We start from the raw sequence: 15,488 nt of genomic DNA on the forward strand, positions 1-15,488 counted from the left end.
AGCTAAAAGACTGGTACGAATGAAACACATCAGCACTAAATGGGGGTTGGAGTCCCCGGATGGGGACGCGGCCTGCAGCTCATTCCCCGTACCTGGCAGAGCTCCTTCCAAGGGACCCTGAGCAAGGAGGGCTTCTGACCCGCCCCCCCCCCGCACAGGGCTCAAAAAAGGGGGTCAGAAGAGTGACGGGGGGGGGGGCAGGTGGTAGTGTTTATCAACGGATTTGCGTTGGGGATTTCTGAACCAAAGCGCTTCATCACTTGTATTAGGCAAAAAAAAAAAAAAAAAATGATGTGTGCAAAGGGTTGGGGAGGTGGAGGTGAAGAGAAATTACACGGTATTTCCCCAGCTTGGTGCCATCACTCAGGCTGAGATCCTTCCTATGGGGACAGTAACGACAGGGCCTAGAAGGACAGCCCCCATGTCCCCAGATGTGACCGTCCCTTGTCGGCCGTGAAGATTAGGTTGCTCAGGGAGGGTCTGCTTTGTGGAGCTCTGACTTCTGTCCCCAGAGATTCTTCTTGCTGCTGCAAAGAGTATCTAAGAGATACTAAAGAGTAGCTCCTTACTGCTTGCCTGTGGTCTAGCCCAGTCTGTCAGACTCATCTTCCCAAAGCGATGTTTCTCCTTTTCTCTCTCTTATTAAGAAGCCTTAAATGCTCCTTCTACCACACAGAGTCCCCACTTCTAATTACACAGTGCGGGACATTAGCACCACCTGCCTTATCGGCTGGTATGAGGCCCCAGAGCTGATACTTAGAGAGTGCAGAGCCGGGCCTCACATGGAGTAGGGGCCCCGAGCCCCTGTGCTCCCCTCGCTTGACAATCCAACCCGTCCCTTTCTCCTGTTGCCTGGACATGACTCAAACTCGTCTCAGACTGGACCGCTCACTGTTCCTAGCGCCTTTTTTTTTTTTTTTTAAGGCTCTACCTCTCATAGTTCTTCTTTCCCTGAATCTCTGTAAGGCAAACCTCTCAAAGTCTGGACCAAAGACATGTCCCTGGGATTCCCCTGAGCAAACCCACCCAAAGCCACCAACCAGGGACCTCCCGCAGCACTTTTCCCGGTCCACACATTCTGCCTGCCCTACGCATGTTGGCCATATTTATGTGTTTACTTCTTTCGATTCCTCAAATTTCTCGGAGATGAAAGTATTTTTGTCATCCTCAGAACCCCTATGATACTCAGCACAGTGCTCTGCATACAGAAGTTCCTCAAGTCATATTTGTTGAAATGAGAGAAAATATGTTTCCTAGTACAGAAGGAGTATAAAGCTGCCTCCTGATAGAAGCCCACCCCACAGACTCGTGTTGAGCTTCCCTCCAAGTAAATGTGACTAATAATATGGCCCGTCTCATCATTAAATCCTGAAGTAAAGGCCAGGTAAAGGCAGGCCTGCCTCTCGGGAGGGTCTGCCACATATTCATGTTGCCATCCTTTTCTTGGTGAGTAAAAACCTTCACCCCTTCATGTGGGCCTTCGAGGCCCGAGTCACCAGCCCTGACTACTGTGCCTATTTCTTTGTCTGTGGATGCAATAAGCCCATTAGGGCATAATTCCTTGTCTCTCTTATCAGATGGATGACAACGGGCTTGGAGGTAAAAGAAAAATATACATTTACATTTCATCTAAAAATTTCAGTTGCTATTAGTTCTTCCTTTCCTTCCAGGTAAGAGTAGAGTTTATTCTCACAGAATGCTTATTACAATAATCGTTTATGATATTGGTACCATCTGTCTTTGATGCCACGGTTCTCTCAGTTAAGCATATGATTTTTCAACATTAGCCCAGCAGCTGCTGTGGGTGACTGCGCACATTTTCAGTGCTGTGTGGGAGAAACAACTTTCCACTCCCGTGTTCTGACTCTCCTTCCTGAAGTCACCTCAGAAAACTAGATTTTCCTAACAGTTGTTTAAACAGGCTACAGAAAACTGAAGAGTAAGTAGATGGGATAAGTTCAGCAGGCTGATGTTACTTTGTGCATTTTAAGTATTATTCTTCATGTACAAAAAGTGTACAGAAAGTGGTTAGAAGGCCTCGCGAATGTGGGAAACTATAATCGTTACTTTTATCTGGGAATCAGTCAAACAAATGACTAATACTGCCTCCCGAAGTTCCACCTTTTCCAAGGTTCAAAGCTATGATCTAAAGCAAGGTGTGATCAACCAACTTGGGAAGACAAGCCATCTTCTTTACTCTGGGAATGAATATTTATTCATTTACTTATTGAGATTTATTTTTCATTCCTTTATTTTTATAGTGGCTGACTGAGGTTTTATTTTACTATTTTGATAGAAAGGGAATCTAAAGTTTACTTTGATGCCGGATGCCACAGACTGCAGAGGCAGAGTTTACTCAAGAACCCAGTAATCCTAACAGCATCAACGGGACCAGCAATAATGATGAACACTGGCTGAACATGGGCCATGAGCCAAGTTCTGTTCAGTGCACTTACTAACATTCACTCATTCATTGCTCACAAGAGTTCATCCTTTGTTATTGTACCAATTTACACATGACGAACCTGAGGCGAGAGGGGTGAAGTGATTGCCCTTATCCCCGTGGAACTGTCCATTTGGGAATTTCCTACCATAGGTCTCTGTGTATAGCTACCAGTAAATAGAAGGCCTGACGAGACTTTAGATTTCCCTCTCTTCTCTACACTGTTTTTTCTCTTGTTGATGGGTAGCTTCACTGTTATTACTCCCCCATAGCCCTCTTAAAAAAATAAAATAAAATTTTTCATTATTTACATTTGGGCGTGCATTCATGCCCCTGCTTTTCTTCTTTCAGACATTTTCATTCTTAAACTCCATCTCTGTGAGACTAAAGGCTTTGTCTCTTGTTAAGGAATCTCTGGTCAAAGCACCCAGTAAGGAACAATTGGCCGACTCTTGACATCCCCACGGTCTATGTCAAGCACAGCCTGATCTCCCTGGGGGGCAACAGGTCCTTCCTGACTAGAGAGGCCAAGGGCCACGGCTTTATAAATGACTGTGGTGAGTGCGTTGAGTGGTGGGTGGCTGGGGGGAGGGGGCAGCACATTCCTGGCCAGTCAGCTCGTTCTTGGAAGAGCGCACTTTGGAACTGCAACCCCAGCCCACCTGCCAGCTAGCCTTGTGATCCCCGTGCAGGAGAAAGGCACCACAAATGGCGTCTTTTCTATGTTTGGTTACGGTTTGTCAGTCACAGTGTACCCCGACTCGGAGCTTTTGATGAGGATCCGGGGCTCAGGGCTCTCCAGAATCAATTGTTCAGAACTGAGCCTTGTTCCTCAGCATCAGTACTCAGCCCCACACGTCCCCCCTCTGTGGGCCGCATGCACCCACATTCAAATGCTAACCATAGCGGTGGGACGCAGTGACCCAGAAGTAAAAGCAGCAGAGTGCCCCATAATCCCCAAAGTCATATGACTCCAGTCATTTCTGCCCCTCCCTCAGAGAAATGTGCTTGTTTGTCACACGCGGCCAAAGGCCTCTGGCGGGACTGAGGGCTGGCCTCTCTGCCACCAAGTTGCAAAAGAAATCGTCTTTCCTTTACCTTGACACAAGGGTGAAAGTCCTTAAATGGTGATCACACTTTGCAAAACTGTCCTTGCCCAGCAATGGCCCTGATGGGGGGCGGGGGGGGTGCTGGGGGCAGGTGGTGGGGGCCACTGAACAGCTCCCTTTCACGTGCGGCCGCCGCGCCTCATCCAGCATTTCATCACACAGCAAACGTTCACACTGAACTGAAAGCAAGCATCAAAGGAGCAGACGTCCTCGCCCCCCCTCCAAAATTCCGCAGCCTTTGTTGTCACGGGAGCTGGGTGGTTATTGAACTTTGCAGACCTGCTGGGCCTGGAAAGTGAAAACACCCTCCTGGGCCAGCAGGGGTGGTGCTGTGTGCCTGGGAGATAGGGCCTGCGCCTTGGAGGGCCGGATGGTTGCCATGGCGCTCTGACACCGAGATCATTCCTTATGAATGTCACCAGGGTCTGTGACTAAAGTTGTTTATGAGTCAAAAGTCTCATGGAACTACAGCAGGAAACGGTGGCCGTGGCTCTCCGCAGGCTGTGGGAAAGAAGGATGGAGCGTCCTGGAGCCCGACATGCTTTCCCCCTCCTTGGTTTGCCAAGGAAGACAGTCTTTAAATACAACATGGGGCACGAAACACACCACAGAGTGTGACATTTTATTTGTCACTGTGCATGAGACAGCACGGGAGTCTTTTAAATCGACTGTCTCGCTGTAGTTTTAAAATATATGACAGTCCTGCACTTTGTGGTTCAGCCAGGGGCTCGAGCTTGGCTGAGAGGCCCCGGGAAATGCTGCCTTCTGACCATTTGGCTTACTCTTTTTCCTTTGTTCCTCCAGTGTGGAGGGTTTCTACTGTTCAAAAGGAGGATGGGGAGAACACGGTGCACCAAGGGATGCTTCGGGAAAAGTGACTCCATACACACACCACTTAAATTCTACCTTGTACTTGAAATTCGGATCGGTCGTAAAAAGTTAGAACATGATCCTTAAATTCATGACCTAAAATAGAAAAGGCTTATTTTTCAAAAAGGATTTCCTATTGTATTCTTTTCTATATCTTGCTCCCTGTGTTCATTAAAAACATCACTCTATTAATAAATGGGACCTATACCAAGCGTTTCAGGACTTCCCCCATGGCCTATGTTGAGACCTTTATCCTCCACACCCCCCTCTCCTTCACAAGGTCATTGTCTCCCCTGATTTCTGAGGCAGACAAGAACTTCTTACCTCCGACACGGTGCAGTTGAGCTGGAAGATCTGCCCTTCTCCTTCCACCTGTCGCACGCAGAGTTTGCAAACCAGCTCCACTGTGTTCAGGCTAAATCTTTCCAGGGTGAATGTGCAGTGGAGGTTTCTTTGAGACCCATTCCAGATATGATAAAAAGGAATCTCCTAAAGGATATAACCATGTTAACCGCCAATGAGGGACTAACACCGAAAGGGACTCTCAGACACTGCCTGCCAAATACTTTTCTCGGGAGTACACATTACCTTATTTAATCCTCGAGAGAGGCCCATGCATAAGGACATCCCAACCCACTTTTCAGATGAAAAAACCGAGGCCCAGAGATGTTAAATACCATCCCCCTCTCCAATCCCACAGCTAGTAAGTGGCAGAGCTGAGATATGAACCCAGGGAATCAGCCTCCAAAATCTATATACCTAACCAGTCTGCCACTTCCCTGTCATTTACAAAAGAAGCCATCGGAAGTGGGTTTTCAAAAGTTTAGCGAATTCCCAAAATAAAACCTACACACTCCAGTCATTGCTCATTAAAAGGAATCCCTGCCGTGGTGTTCTGGAGAAAAGCAAAGAAAGTCTAAAGGATAAAGCACTGACCCAGTTCCCTTTCATGCCTACGTGCCCCCTCTGCACAGGACAGGGAAAACCAAAACTCACTGCAAGCGGGACACTGGGGGCCCCGATGAGCTGCCGCAGAAAATCCTTGGCCTAAAAAGCACCAAGCCTCTAACAGACATACATTTTCTAAACGTCTGGACCACCTTAAAGAGCCCATTCTAGAATCTTATGTCCATAAAGGAAAGAAAAGGTTAATACACTTAAAAAAAAAAAGAAGTGGGGAGAATATGGTGGTTAAGAACAGAGGCTCTGGAGCCCAATTCAGAATAAATGAGAACACCCTCCCCTTGCTTACTTGGTGTTGTGGGGTAAGTTAACCTTCCCATGCCTCAGTTTCCTTATCTGTGAAAAAGTAAGCAAAAGAGTACCTAATCATAGACCTGCTAGGGTTAAATGAGATAACTCAAAGTGCACGGGTGTCTGGCAGATGGTAGGAATTCAGCCAGGCTTGGCTTGAACTACTATCAGATTATCATTATTACTAAAATAGTATTTTCTGTTCTGATCGCACAAAGGATACTGTTCATAAAAGGGAAATATTTATGGGGTTTTATGGCAGTTGCTAAAGAAAGGAGAGAAGAAAGCAGAGAGAGAGATTCCATGAGAAAGTCAAAAGCCAGATAGATCTCTCTACCGAGGGCTGAGTTATACAGAAAATTCTGGTAGGCACCCCCTACGAAAGCTTCACAGTGTTAGCAAGCTAGGGAGTTTGTTTCCCACAACTTATGTGTACATATTAGACCTACGAGACTAAGAATGAGCTGGAAATCTTCCCTTCACTCTTAGTATGTTCACTGACTTCTATCAGGAAGTCACAGCCTGTGGAACTGCAGTGCTGGGGTGTGGTATAGGATTCTCATGCGTGTAGACACGGACTTGCAGCTTAGCAAAGTGTGTCTGCATCTCCTGAGACTGGGTATGAGGCTAGAGATCCCGTCACACAGCCTTCTGGGAGCTCAGGCTCAAAGACGTTGGGGGAGGGGGTGACAACCCCTGGAGAGGCCTCTGCTTTTCCCATGTGTCCATGCAGTGAGACTTTGGACCAGTATTTTTATGCTGTTATCTAATAAAATCCTGATCAGATTTTATTTGTAGGTGCTATTTCAATTTCCAAATTGGTGTTCCTTCCAAGTTTTCAAGGTAAAGGTATTTTCCTAGCAAGGCTGGGGTCTAATTTGTCACACGGGGGGTAACACTGTTCTTCCGTTTTCCCTCACAAAGGCATTTTTGAGGTTGTTTTTATCAATTCAGTGTTAGCATTTATTCTGAAAGCGAACTGAAATGATGGACTTGGAAGTCCTTTTACTAAAAGTAAAATAATGACAGTGCAATTATTTGAAGGAGAATTAAGAAAAAAAATTCAAATATTCTGGAGTATTTTTCAGAAATCCTAAATAACTTTACACCATTTTAGAGAAACAAGTACTGTTACAGAATTAATTTCAAGGAAAGGAATATCTTATGTCTAAATAATTTTAGACTTCTTTCTTGGAGCTGTCTCCAATCCTTTGGTTCAGCTCGGGAACCTTACCTGATATTTCGCCAGCAATTTACTTTTCCAGAGGGAATGGGTGATATCGTGAATCGACAGGCGCAGGTTGTGGGTGCTGCCTTTAAAATGAAGAGCCTTAGGTTCTTCTAGGAGCTGTCCTCCCATCTGTCTCTCAAGCTGCAATACTTCCTACAATGACATGCCCAAAGTCAAAAGCAAATCACTGAACGTATTACTTCCGCTGGCTGGCTCTCTCATCAAATGAGCAGGTTTCCTCACGGCGCCTCCCCCACACCACAACTAACTCGTGCAGACTCTCAATTCTGCAGCCTGGAGGCCCTCCAACGTAAGCCCCTGCCGGTTTGTGTGTGACTCAATCCTCCTGACCATCAACTCCCTTTCAGCAATCTGCATCGTATGTTGTGAGGCAAATTCAGTACAGTCTGCATTTCCTGATGGACAAGTGGAAGATTTAATCAAATCCTGGAAAATAACAATCAGAACCCCGAATGGGAAGAACTCCAAATGAAAGAAAAAACAGGCAAAAATATAAACAATTAACATAAGTCGATTTTCAATGAACTTTTAGGGAAAAGGGCAAATCACTAGAAAACTAACCCACGTCTTGGACTTGGCAAAACCAGCCAACAAGTAAAGATTTGGATTGCATTTGGGGCATTTAAAAAAAAAAAAATTGTAGTTCCTTTACCTACAGAAATAATAACATTTTTGCTTAAAATTCTCCATTGCACAATTCCCAATTATCAAAAACTAAAAGAAAACGTCCTATGAGAGGAAAATATACTGATACAGATTAGGAAGGTCTGTCAGCACCAAATATTGAACTAAACAGTTATACTCAGATTAAATCTCGAAAAGAATACTTCATTTCTCAAGAACTGTGGCTGATCAAAAAATTTGCTATGTAACTTTACTATAAAGATGTAACATGAAGACAAATTCTAAATATACTTTTATTCCTCAGACAAGCTAATGGGAGTTAACGAAGCATTTCCAAGTACAGCTGTAATTACCCAAACAGCAAAAACCCTAAGTTATCAATGAACAAAATATGCTGAGTCTCCTTTGCTGTCAGAACCATCCCTGTGCACTTTGGTTAGCTCCTGTCCTGCTTTAAATGTTTTAGTGACACTCATGTGTAGGCAATTTGTGACCTTTCTTTCTTTCTTTCTTTTTTAAGGGTTCAGGAAAATAATGGATTTTATAAAAATATAAAAGGAAAACACAATCTTCTTTTTTGGTGACATTTCAGTTGGAAGCATGGGGTTCAATAACTCAGGCGCCCATTCAGGTCATTCCACACACATGTATTGGGCACCTACCAGAGTACCGAACGCAGATGGATCATGGCAGAGAATTGTGAGTATGGGAAGCAGACTGCCTTTTACCCAGAAATACGTCCACTGTGCATTTGTTGAATGAATTCTAACTCACGCACATGTAGCCCAGTAAGTGCAGAGCTTACCAACATTGATTAGGTGTAAATTGCTCATTTCTAGCTGCTTCTTAGTGGTTCTTAGCGTTCATCATCTTTGAGTCAGGCCACTATTCTGAACAATGCAAGCCGCTGAAAGGTCCTACAAGGTGTAGGAAATATTAGGATAATATGGAATATGGTCTCAGACATGGATTCCTCTAATTAGTGTTTAATGGAAGAAATGAGGCAGTAACGCACTGATGGAGAGACGGGCATGGTCCAGCCGCTTTGGAATATTTACACTGAGAGGATTCAACCTTGCTGGCTGACGAGTAGCTATTACTTGTGACAGGAGTCTGAGCAGTCAGCCGACCCCCAGCCAGCCAGTCGGCTACTGGAACACATATGTTGTGCCCTGGCTCTCTGTGCCTACAGCTCAGCAGGCTCTCGAGGGTCCCCAATAAGCCATACAGCTCTACCCAACCCAGAGTTGCACATGTTCCTTGTGGAACACTTCACACTCCATTCCTCGACAAGAATCTGGCCATATGGAAATGAAGATGAACAAGAAAAGTGAGGGTTAATTGCAGTTTCTTCTGCTTCAGCAGCAAGGCATAATGAGCTTATGTTGATCATATTTGGTGTCTAGTTAGCATAATAGAGAAAGCTGATGTTCCCAGTGAACCTGGCACCTGACAAATTCTAAAGCTAAAATGATGTTTGTTTATAAGCCATTAGAAGAAAAGAAACATAATTAGAAATCTTTGAGATTACAGTCATGCCAATCAATCAGTTCTAGCTTCTTTCGAGTACACCCTAATTACCTCATCAAGACGTCTAAAGAGCAATCGATAGTAATTATCTGATTACTATAGATCTTCATTATGTCCAAATTATCTCCCTGGGATGTCTAAAAGAAGATGCATTGTATTCTGGGAGGAAATTGTACCCAACAATGTATAATCCACACCCCATTCCCACAATCAACATAGATTGCCAGAGGATATGGAGAACATTATCAGTTTTCTTGGCAGGGAGGACCATTGAAAAAAACCTAAACTGCCTATTGGTCATGACCTTGAAGTCAAGAAATCTAATACCACATTTGAATGCAAAGTCTGGGTTGGAGTCAGCCCAAGAATAGGCCTCAATCCTTGGTTGCTTCAGCACTGACCTCAAAAGGCATGATTAAGAGTTCTCACTAGTGGGGATAGATGGCATTGGCTTCAGCTTTTTTTGAAAGTACCAGGTAAAATGCCATTTTATTTTATATTATTTTATTTAAAAGATTTAAAGATATATTTATTTATTTTAGAGAAAGAGAGTGGGGGTGGTGAGGGGCAGAGGGAGAGAGAATCCCAAGCAGACTCCCCGCTGAGCATGGAGCCAGATGAGGGGCTCGATCTCATAACCCCAAGACCATGACTTGTGCCAAAATCAAGAGTTGGACGCTTAACTGACTGAGCCATCCAGGTGCCACAGTAAGATGTCATTTTAAAGATAATGGAGATAGAGAACACATCTCCATATTCTTAAGCTCTCTGTTTTTCCACCAACCAGGAATAGCCGAAAGCTGCTGCATAGAGTTGGGAGGAACCTAACTTTTTTGTCCCCTTTGATTTGATATGAACCCTGGTGAAAGATAAACTGCCCATTGGGATGTACCCATTCTTACAGGAGAGGTCCCTCTCCAAACATATCTGATTGCACATGCCTATCAGTCAAAAAACTGAGCATGCATTTTATGCTTCTTTATAAATGATATACCTATATTAACACATCAGTAAGTTACTGTATTACATTATAAAATACACATAAGGTTAAAAGTATGAGCTAAGATGAATAAACACAGAAGTATTATTATCTTTTTGGCCCCCAAATTCATTGGGCCTGGGGTGTGTGAGGGCCATTTTGGAGACCACTGGCTTGGGCAGATGCCCTTTCACTGCTACCTCTGGGAGAAATCAGCCCTAGAATAAATGATTCAGTAAGAAGAATCCTTACCAAACATAATTTTAATGTTCTTCCTGAGAAGTAGCAACTGATATCACACTCAGAATGTTCGACTTTAAGGAAACATAACAAAATAAAGGAGAAGACAATAACCAAAGCACAAATTAAAAATATTAAAGTGAACTAAAGATATTGTAAGCAATAAGTAAAACACCTCCTTGGAAACTACAATCATCTAAAACTACATGAGTCAGAGATGTCTGGACACATACAGCAAATCCACATACAGTTTTGCGCTTCACGTGTTCTCTTACACACCAAGTTTTTCCAACAAGTATGGACATGACTGCAAATGTATTTTTTCTTCCTTATGATTTTCTTAATAACATTTTCTTTTCTCTAGCTTACTTTATGGTAAGAATACAGTGCATAACACATATAACATATGTGTTAATCGGCTATTTATGTCATAAGGCTTATGTCATTAAGGCTTCTGGTCAACAGTAGGCTATTAGTAATTAAGTTTTTGGGAAGTCAAAAGTTATATGCAGATTTTCAACTGCCTGGGGGGGTTGGTGCCCATAACTCCCATATTGTTCAAGGGTCAACTATATGAATTTTACACCAGAAGAGAGAAGAAGCAAGACCACTTGATACACCTAGTCAGGCTTGTGTTCCATATTGTTATGTTTTTAACTGTCATAATTTCAGATATGTTATAACAGATCCCACTTAAAAAATACGCTGTAACTTATATTTCAAAAGGCTTGACTTTCTGAGTCCTTCTGCATAGAACCATTTTATGATACATATGATACACAGAAGGAAGAGGACATAAAAATAACACATGTATGAATCAATAAGGTATAGCTCTACAGTTAAATGCTTTCCTCTCCTTAATCTTCCTGAGAGCCTTCATTCAACATCAGTACAATGCACATGCCCTGCTGGGAACCGGGTCAGGCTCCGGGCCACACAGACGAGTCCCCAACTCTGCCTCCTACCACTCAGGGAGGGGAGAGCACCACGTAAACACGTGATCCCAACCCTGTGTGCTCGGCTCTAAGACAGCTTCCAGACAGCTGCTTTTGGATCACACAGTTAGGATATTGCACACACCTTAGGGCAGAATAAGAACAAAATACATTTAAGGTCAAAACACTTAGTTAGACTTCAGAAAAATTTAGTAACCTTGGAAAGAAATGCCATCATAGGAATCAGGATCATCTAGGGTCTTTGTTCTCAGAAATATAAATGTCACCTTCCTTTGCAAAGGTTGTCCTCCCTCTTGGCAGGTCTCCCCCCTCAGGGCCCTGTTTTGGTTCTGGGTGACTCTACCTGTTGCTTTGATAAACTTGCTCTACTTCTGCAAGAAGGGGTCACTCTCTGACTTCCTTTGTCACGTCTACCTTCACCCCTGCAACTTGACCTTGAAAAGACTCTCTTGGGAGTCAGTTATTGGCAGAGGTGGGAACACATGCAAGACCCCAGTCGTAAAGTCACAGGAGCAGGCCCCGGTGTGTGTGAGTCTGCTGCCAGGATCCGAGCAATCCTGTAGGATGGCTGCTTCCCCCAGCTCAGTGGCTGTCCGGAGCAGGCTCTTTGGTGGCCCTGAGTGAGCGTTCTATCGATTCAGGGGGCCTGTGAGGGATCGCTCGAAAGGCAGGGACAAGAGATTCCACAGGAGAAACAAGCTTTCACAATAACCAATTAAACCAAGACATTATCCATGCCAAGCCATTAGCCTGGGCCACTTAAGAGCCACAATAAATCGTAGCTGTTTTAAAGGCCTGTGCGTACGTACAAAGGGAGCACCTCTGGCCAGTACCCAGAACTCTCCCAGGCTCTTAGCGCAGAGGATCAGCTCTCATGGAGGCGGCATAGGGCAAGGCGAGGGGGAGGAGCCTTACAGCTCCCACACTCTGGTTTTCCCAACCCCAGAATTTTTCATGCTGCATTACTGCTGAGGTTAGACTACATCTGCCTCCAGGCCCCTGGAGTGTCAGTCTCACGGCTAGTGCACGGGAGAGCCCCCAGCCAACAGAGCTGCAGGCGCCGAGATGCTCTGAGCGCAGGTTAAAGATTGCAGGAAGTCTCTGCCCAAGGGGACTTTGTGCCAGGAAGTGTGTGAGGTGCTGGGGCCCTGGCTCTGTTCTCCACACTCTGTGCTCACCCTCTTCTGCTGCAGAACCTGTCTCCTCTCTTCCCGAGGCTCCGAACCATACAGCCTCCTTGGTTGCAGACACTTGCTTTAGCTTCCAGTTCCTCAAGAAGTGATCATCCAATTTGTGGGTTAATAGCCCTTAGCCTTCTCCCCTTCCCCCGACCCCCCTCGTTTTCCTCACTGCCCTCCTAGCAATCCTTTCCTTTCCTTATTAGAAATCTTATCAGCTAGAGAAAGGAGGAAAGAAATGATTAAACTCGAATCTCATATAATGCATTAGAATTTCTTCTGGAAGAGAAGGCTGGAAGGAGGTTAAATCAAGGCTTTGTTTTATGTTGTCTGGCTTTGTTCTCTGCATTGTGTGGATGGGATTTGTCTGTGCACTCTTTATTCTTGATGGAAACAGAAAGCCCTGATTCGGCTGTATTTAGTGCTGCCAAGGAGCCTGGGGCCAGCACTGGGAACTCAAGCTTTGCGATCCAGAGGTTTTCAGCCCGGGGACAGCGGGGCAGAGAGGGACGCGTGCTCCACACTCTGTCCCCGCCGCTGGACAAGGCACTGGCGACTGAGTTGTGAAGTTCACGCCCGAGCCCCACCTTCCCCATGCTTCTATCACATGGACCAGGGGTCTCAAGGCCCCAAACCAGGTGACATTCAGCCTGCCGCGCGTGCCTCAAAAGACCAACCCTCAAGCGTCGTGCTGGCTTGGTTTAAAAGAAATCCCATCTCCATTCTGACTTTATGGAACCTGCCTTGCTCCTGCTCATTCTATAATTCCACGCTGAGACCTGCCCTTGTCACTGGGGATGAGAAACTTCTCTTTTTGCTACCGAGGCTCTCTGTTGCTCTCACAGCTGTGGGCCTGTATGTTCCCCAAACAGAGGCCACACAGAGCGGCTGTCCTTCTCTGCTGGTCCCTGCCAGCTCTTGAGCAAAGCTACTCTCCATTCCCGCAGGCTGACTCCCCTCCTCTGGCCGCAGGGCCTGCCAGGGCCCATCCACCTGTCGGCCACCTCTCCCACCTGCTGGGGTCACCACCACTGGCTCTGCTACCTATTCTTCCTGCACTCACACCGAGGCACTGTGATCTGCCCCCTGAGTGTGTCTGCCGTTCTTCATCCCTCATGATAACAAGGCTGGACTCTGGAGACCATGGGCAAACATTCCCCGTCAAGTCACTTCGTTTCCAGGGCTCTGCCTGCTACTCCCACAGCTGCGGATGCTCGGATGCTCGGTCTGAGCTGCCACATCTGGCCCACCCAGTGAGGGCGCGCTTTGTGACACCTTTAAAGCAAAATGTCAAAGGGGGGCATTCGAGGAAGTGGTGGTGTCACCTGTCCAACCTCTGGGCATACTTTTAAGGAAAAGATGATCCCTTGCATCTATGGAATTAGGAATAGGACTTTTGAGGTTGTTCTAGAACCTCTTAAGTCATCTTGTATTTCTTTTCACCACTGAACTTGCCATTTTTTAAATTTCTATGTTAGTTTTTATTTTTTGCCATAAGAAATTACCATAGGCTTCATGACTTTAAACAACTCAAATTTATTACCTTACAGTTGTGTAGATCAAAAGTCTGACCCTGGTCCCACTGAGCTAAAGTCAAGGTGTTGTTAGGATTGCCTTCCTCTTTGGAGGCTCTATGGTGAGAATCTGCTTCTCTGTCTTTTCCAGCTTCCGGAGGTTGACTACATTCTTGGGCTCAGGGTCCCCTTCTTCCGTCTTCAAAGGCAGCAATGGCACATCTCTCTGGCTCTCCTCCACAGTCATGGCTCCCTGGACTATAGCTGCTAGAAGTTCTCCACTTTCAAGCACCATGTAATTAGATTAGACCCACCCAGAAAATCCAGGATAATCTCTTCATCTCTTAATCATATTTGCCAAGTCCCTTTTGCCATGTAAGGTCACATATATACAGCTTCTGAACATTGTGTACAGATATCTTTAGGGGCCTCTATATTGCCTACCACAACTTTTATTTTTTCCTCTCTTTTCTTTCTCTCTCTCAAAAAATAAATTCAACATGGCAGGTCATTTCCAAAATATATGATAGGGCCAGGGTCAAGTCTCATGAGAACGTAATAAAGATTCAGTAAAATTAGATTCACCAAAAAGATCCCTGTCCCTAAATGGCTGACCAGGTAGCCTGCCTACAAACCTGAAACTCACCTCACAATTAGATCACAATTAGATTTAGGATCTTCATTGAGCCGTTATCTTCAAAATGCCGTTCTACCTAAATGCCCATCGAGGGATTATGAACATCATCAGGTACCTGTTTTGTGCTAGGAAATTTAGTAACTTTAATCTGCTTAAATCATCTAAGGGTCCCTGGTGTAGACCAAATGACTGTTAGTCAAAGAGGTCAAGTTCAATGACCAGAACCACAGACACGAGGAGGGGCAGAACCAATCAAGTCAGCCAGCCTAACTCAAGTTTCCCCTACCACACCACACTTCCTTCCATACACTCAGAGAATGAGAAGAAGAACACATATGCAACCTTTAACACATTGTTTGGTGTTATCTAATACTTGTGTTACATGTACAAATATATTAACTTAATTGCAGAGATGAGCATCTTGAGAGTATAAAACATGGATCCAGCTAGTGTTGAGGTTGTTTGAGAGGACTGAAAGAAAAGATAAGACTAATGGGGCCAATTCAAGAAAAGGCCAGCCTTCATAAGCCCATAAGGGGCAGGCTGGAGATGTTCTGGATTCTGCGGGGTCACAGTTGCAATGGAGGGGGTGTCAGAAGGACAGTGGGAGGCATCAGCGGCAGCATGATAAGAAAAGCTTCTCCAGGCTACCTATGCCCGTCTGCAGCTACAGCCCAGGAGACTGAGTATCGCACAACTCTCCATGAGACCTCCCACTTCCTCTCATTTTCAGCATTTCTTTCATTTTCTCTTATTTTCCACATAATATGATCTTTCACGGATTTTCTATACTCTAGACTGCAGCCTGAATTAGGGTATGTGAAAGCCGAAGAAATCCAAAGAAGACTCTTCACCATGCCAAATGACTACACGAAGAGAGCCAGCTTATGTTAATTTACATA

General features: G+C 45.0%; 1 protein-coding gene across 1 annotated transcript in view; it reads right to left on the bottom strand.

The window, feature by feature from the left end:
* Positions 1-15,488, bottom strand: part of UNC5C (unc-5 netrin receptor C) — a 347,498-nt gene that overhangs the window by 5,274 nt on the left and 326,736 nt on the right. The window contains exons 14-15 of the mRNA XM_045880727.2: positions 6,911-7,060; positions 4,747-4,911 (exon numbers count right to left, since the gene is read on the bottom strand). Of these exons, the coding sequence (XP_045736683.1) occupies positions 4,747-4,911; positions 6,911-7,060 (315 nt within the window). The remainder of the gene's footprint in view (positions 1-4,746; positions 4,912-6,910; positions 7,061-15,488) is intronic.

The sequence above is a fragment of the Mirounga angustirostris genome, unplaced genomic scaffold, assembly GCF_029215605.1.
Source record: "Mirounga angustirostris isolate CCGP_5_RB_7025 unplaced genomic scaffold, mMirAng1.0.hap1 SCAF_2, whole genome shotgun sequence".
In the NCBI taxonomy this organism is placed as follows: domain Eukaryota; kingdom Metazoa; phylum Chordata; class Mammalia; order Carnivora; family Phocidae; genus Mirounga; species Mirounga angustirostris.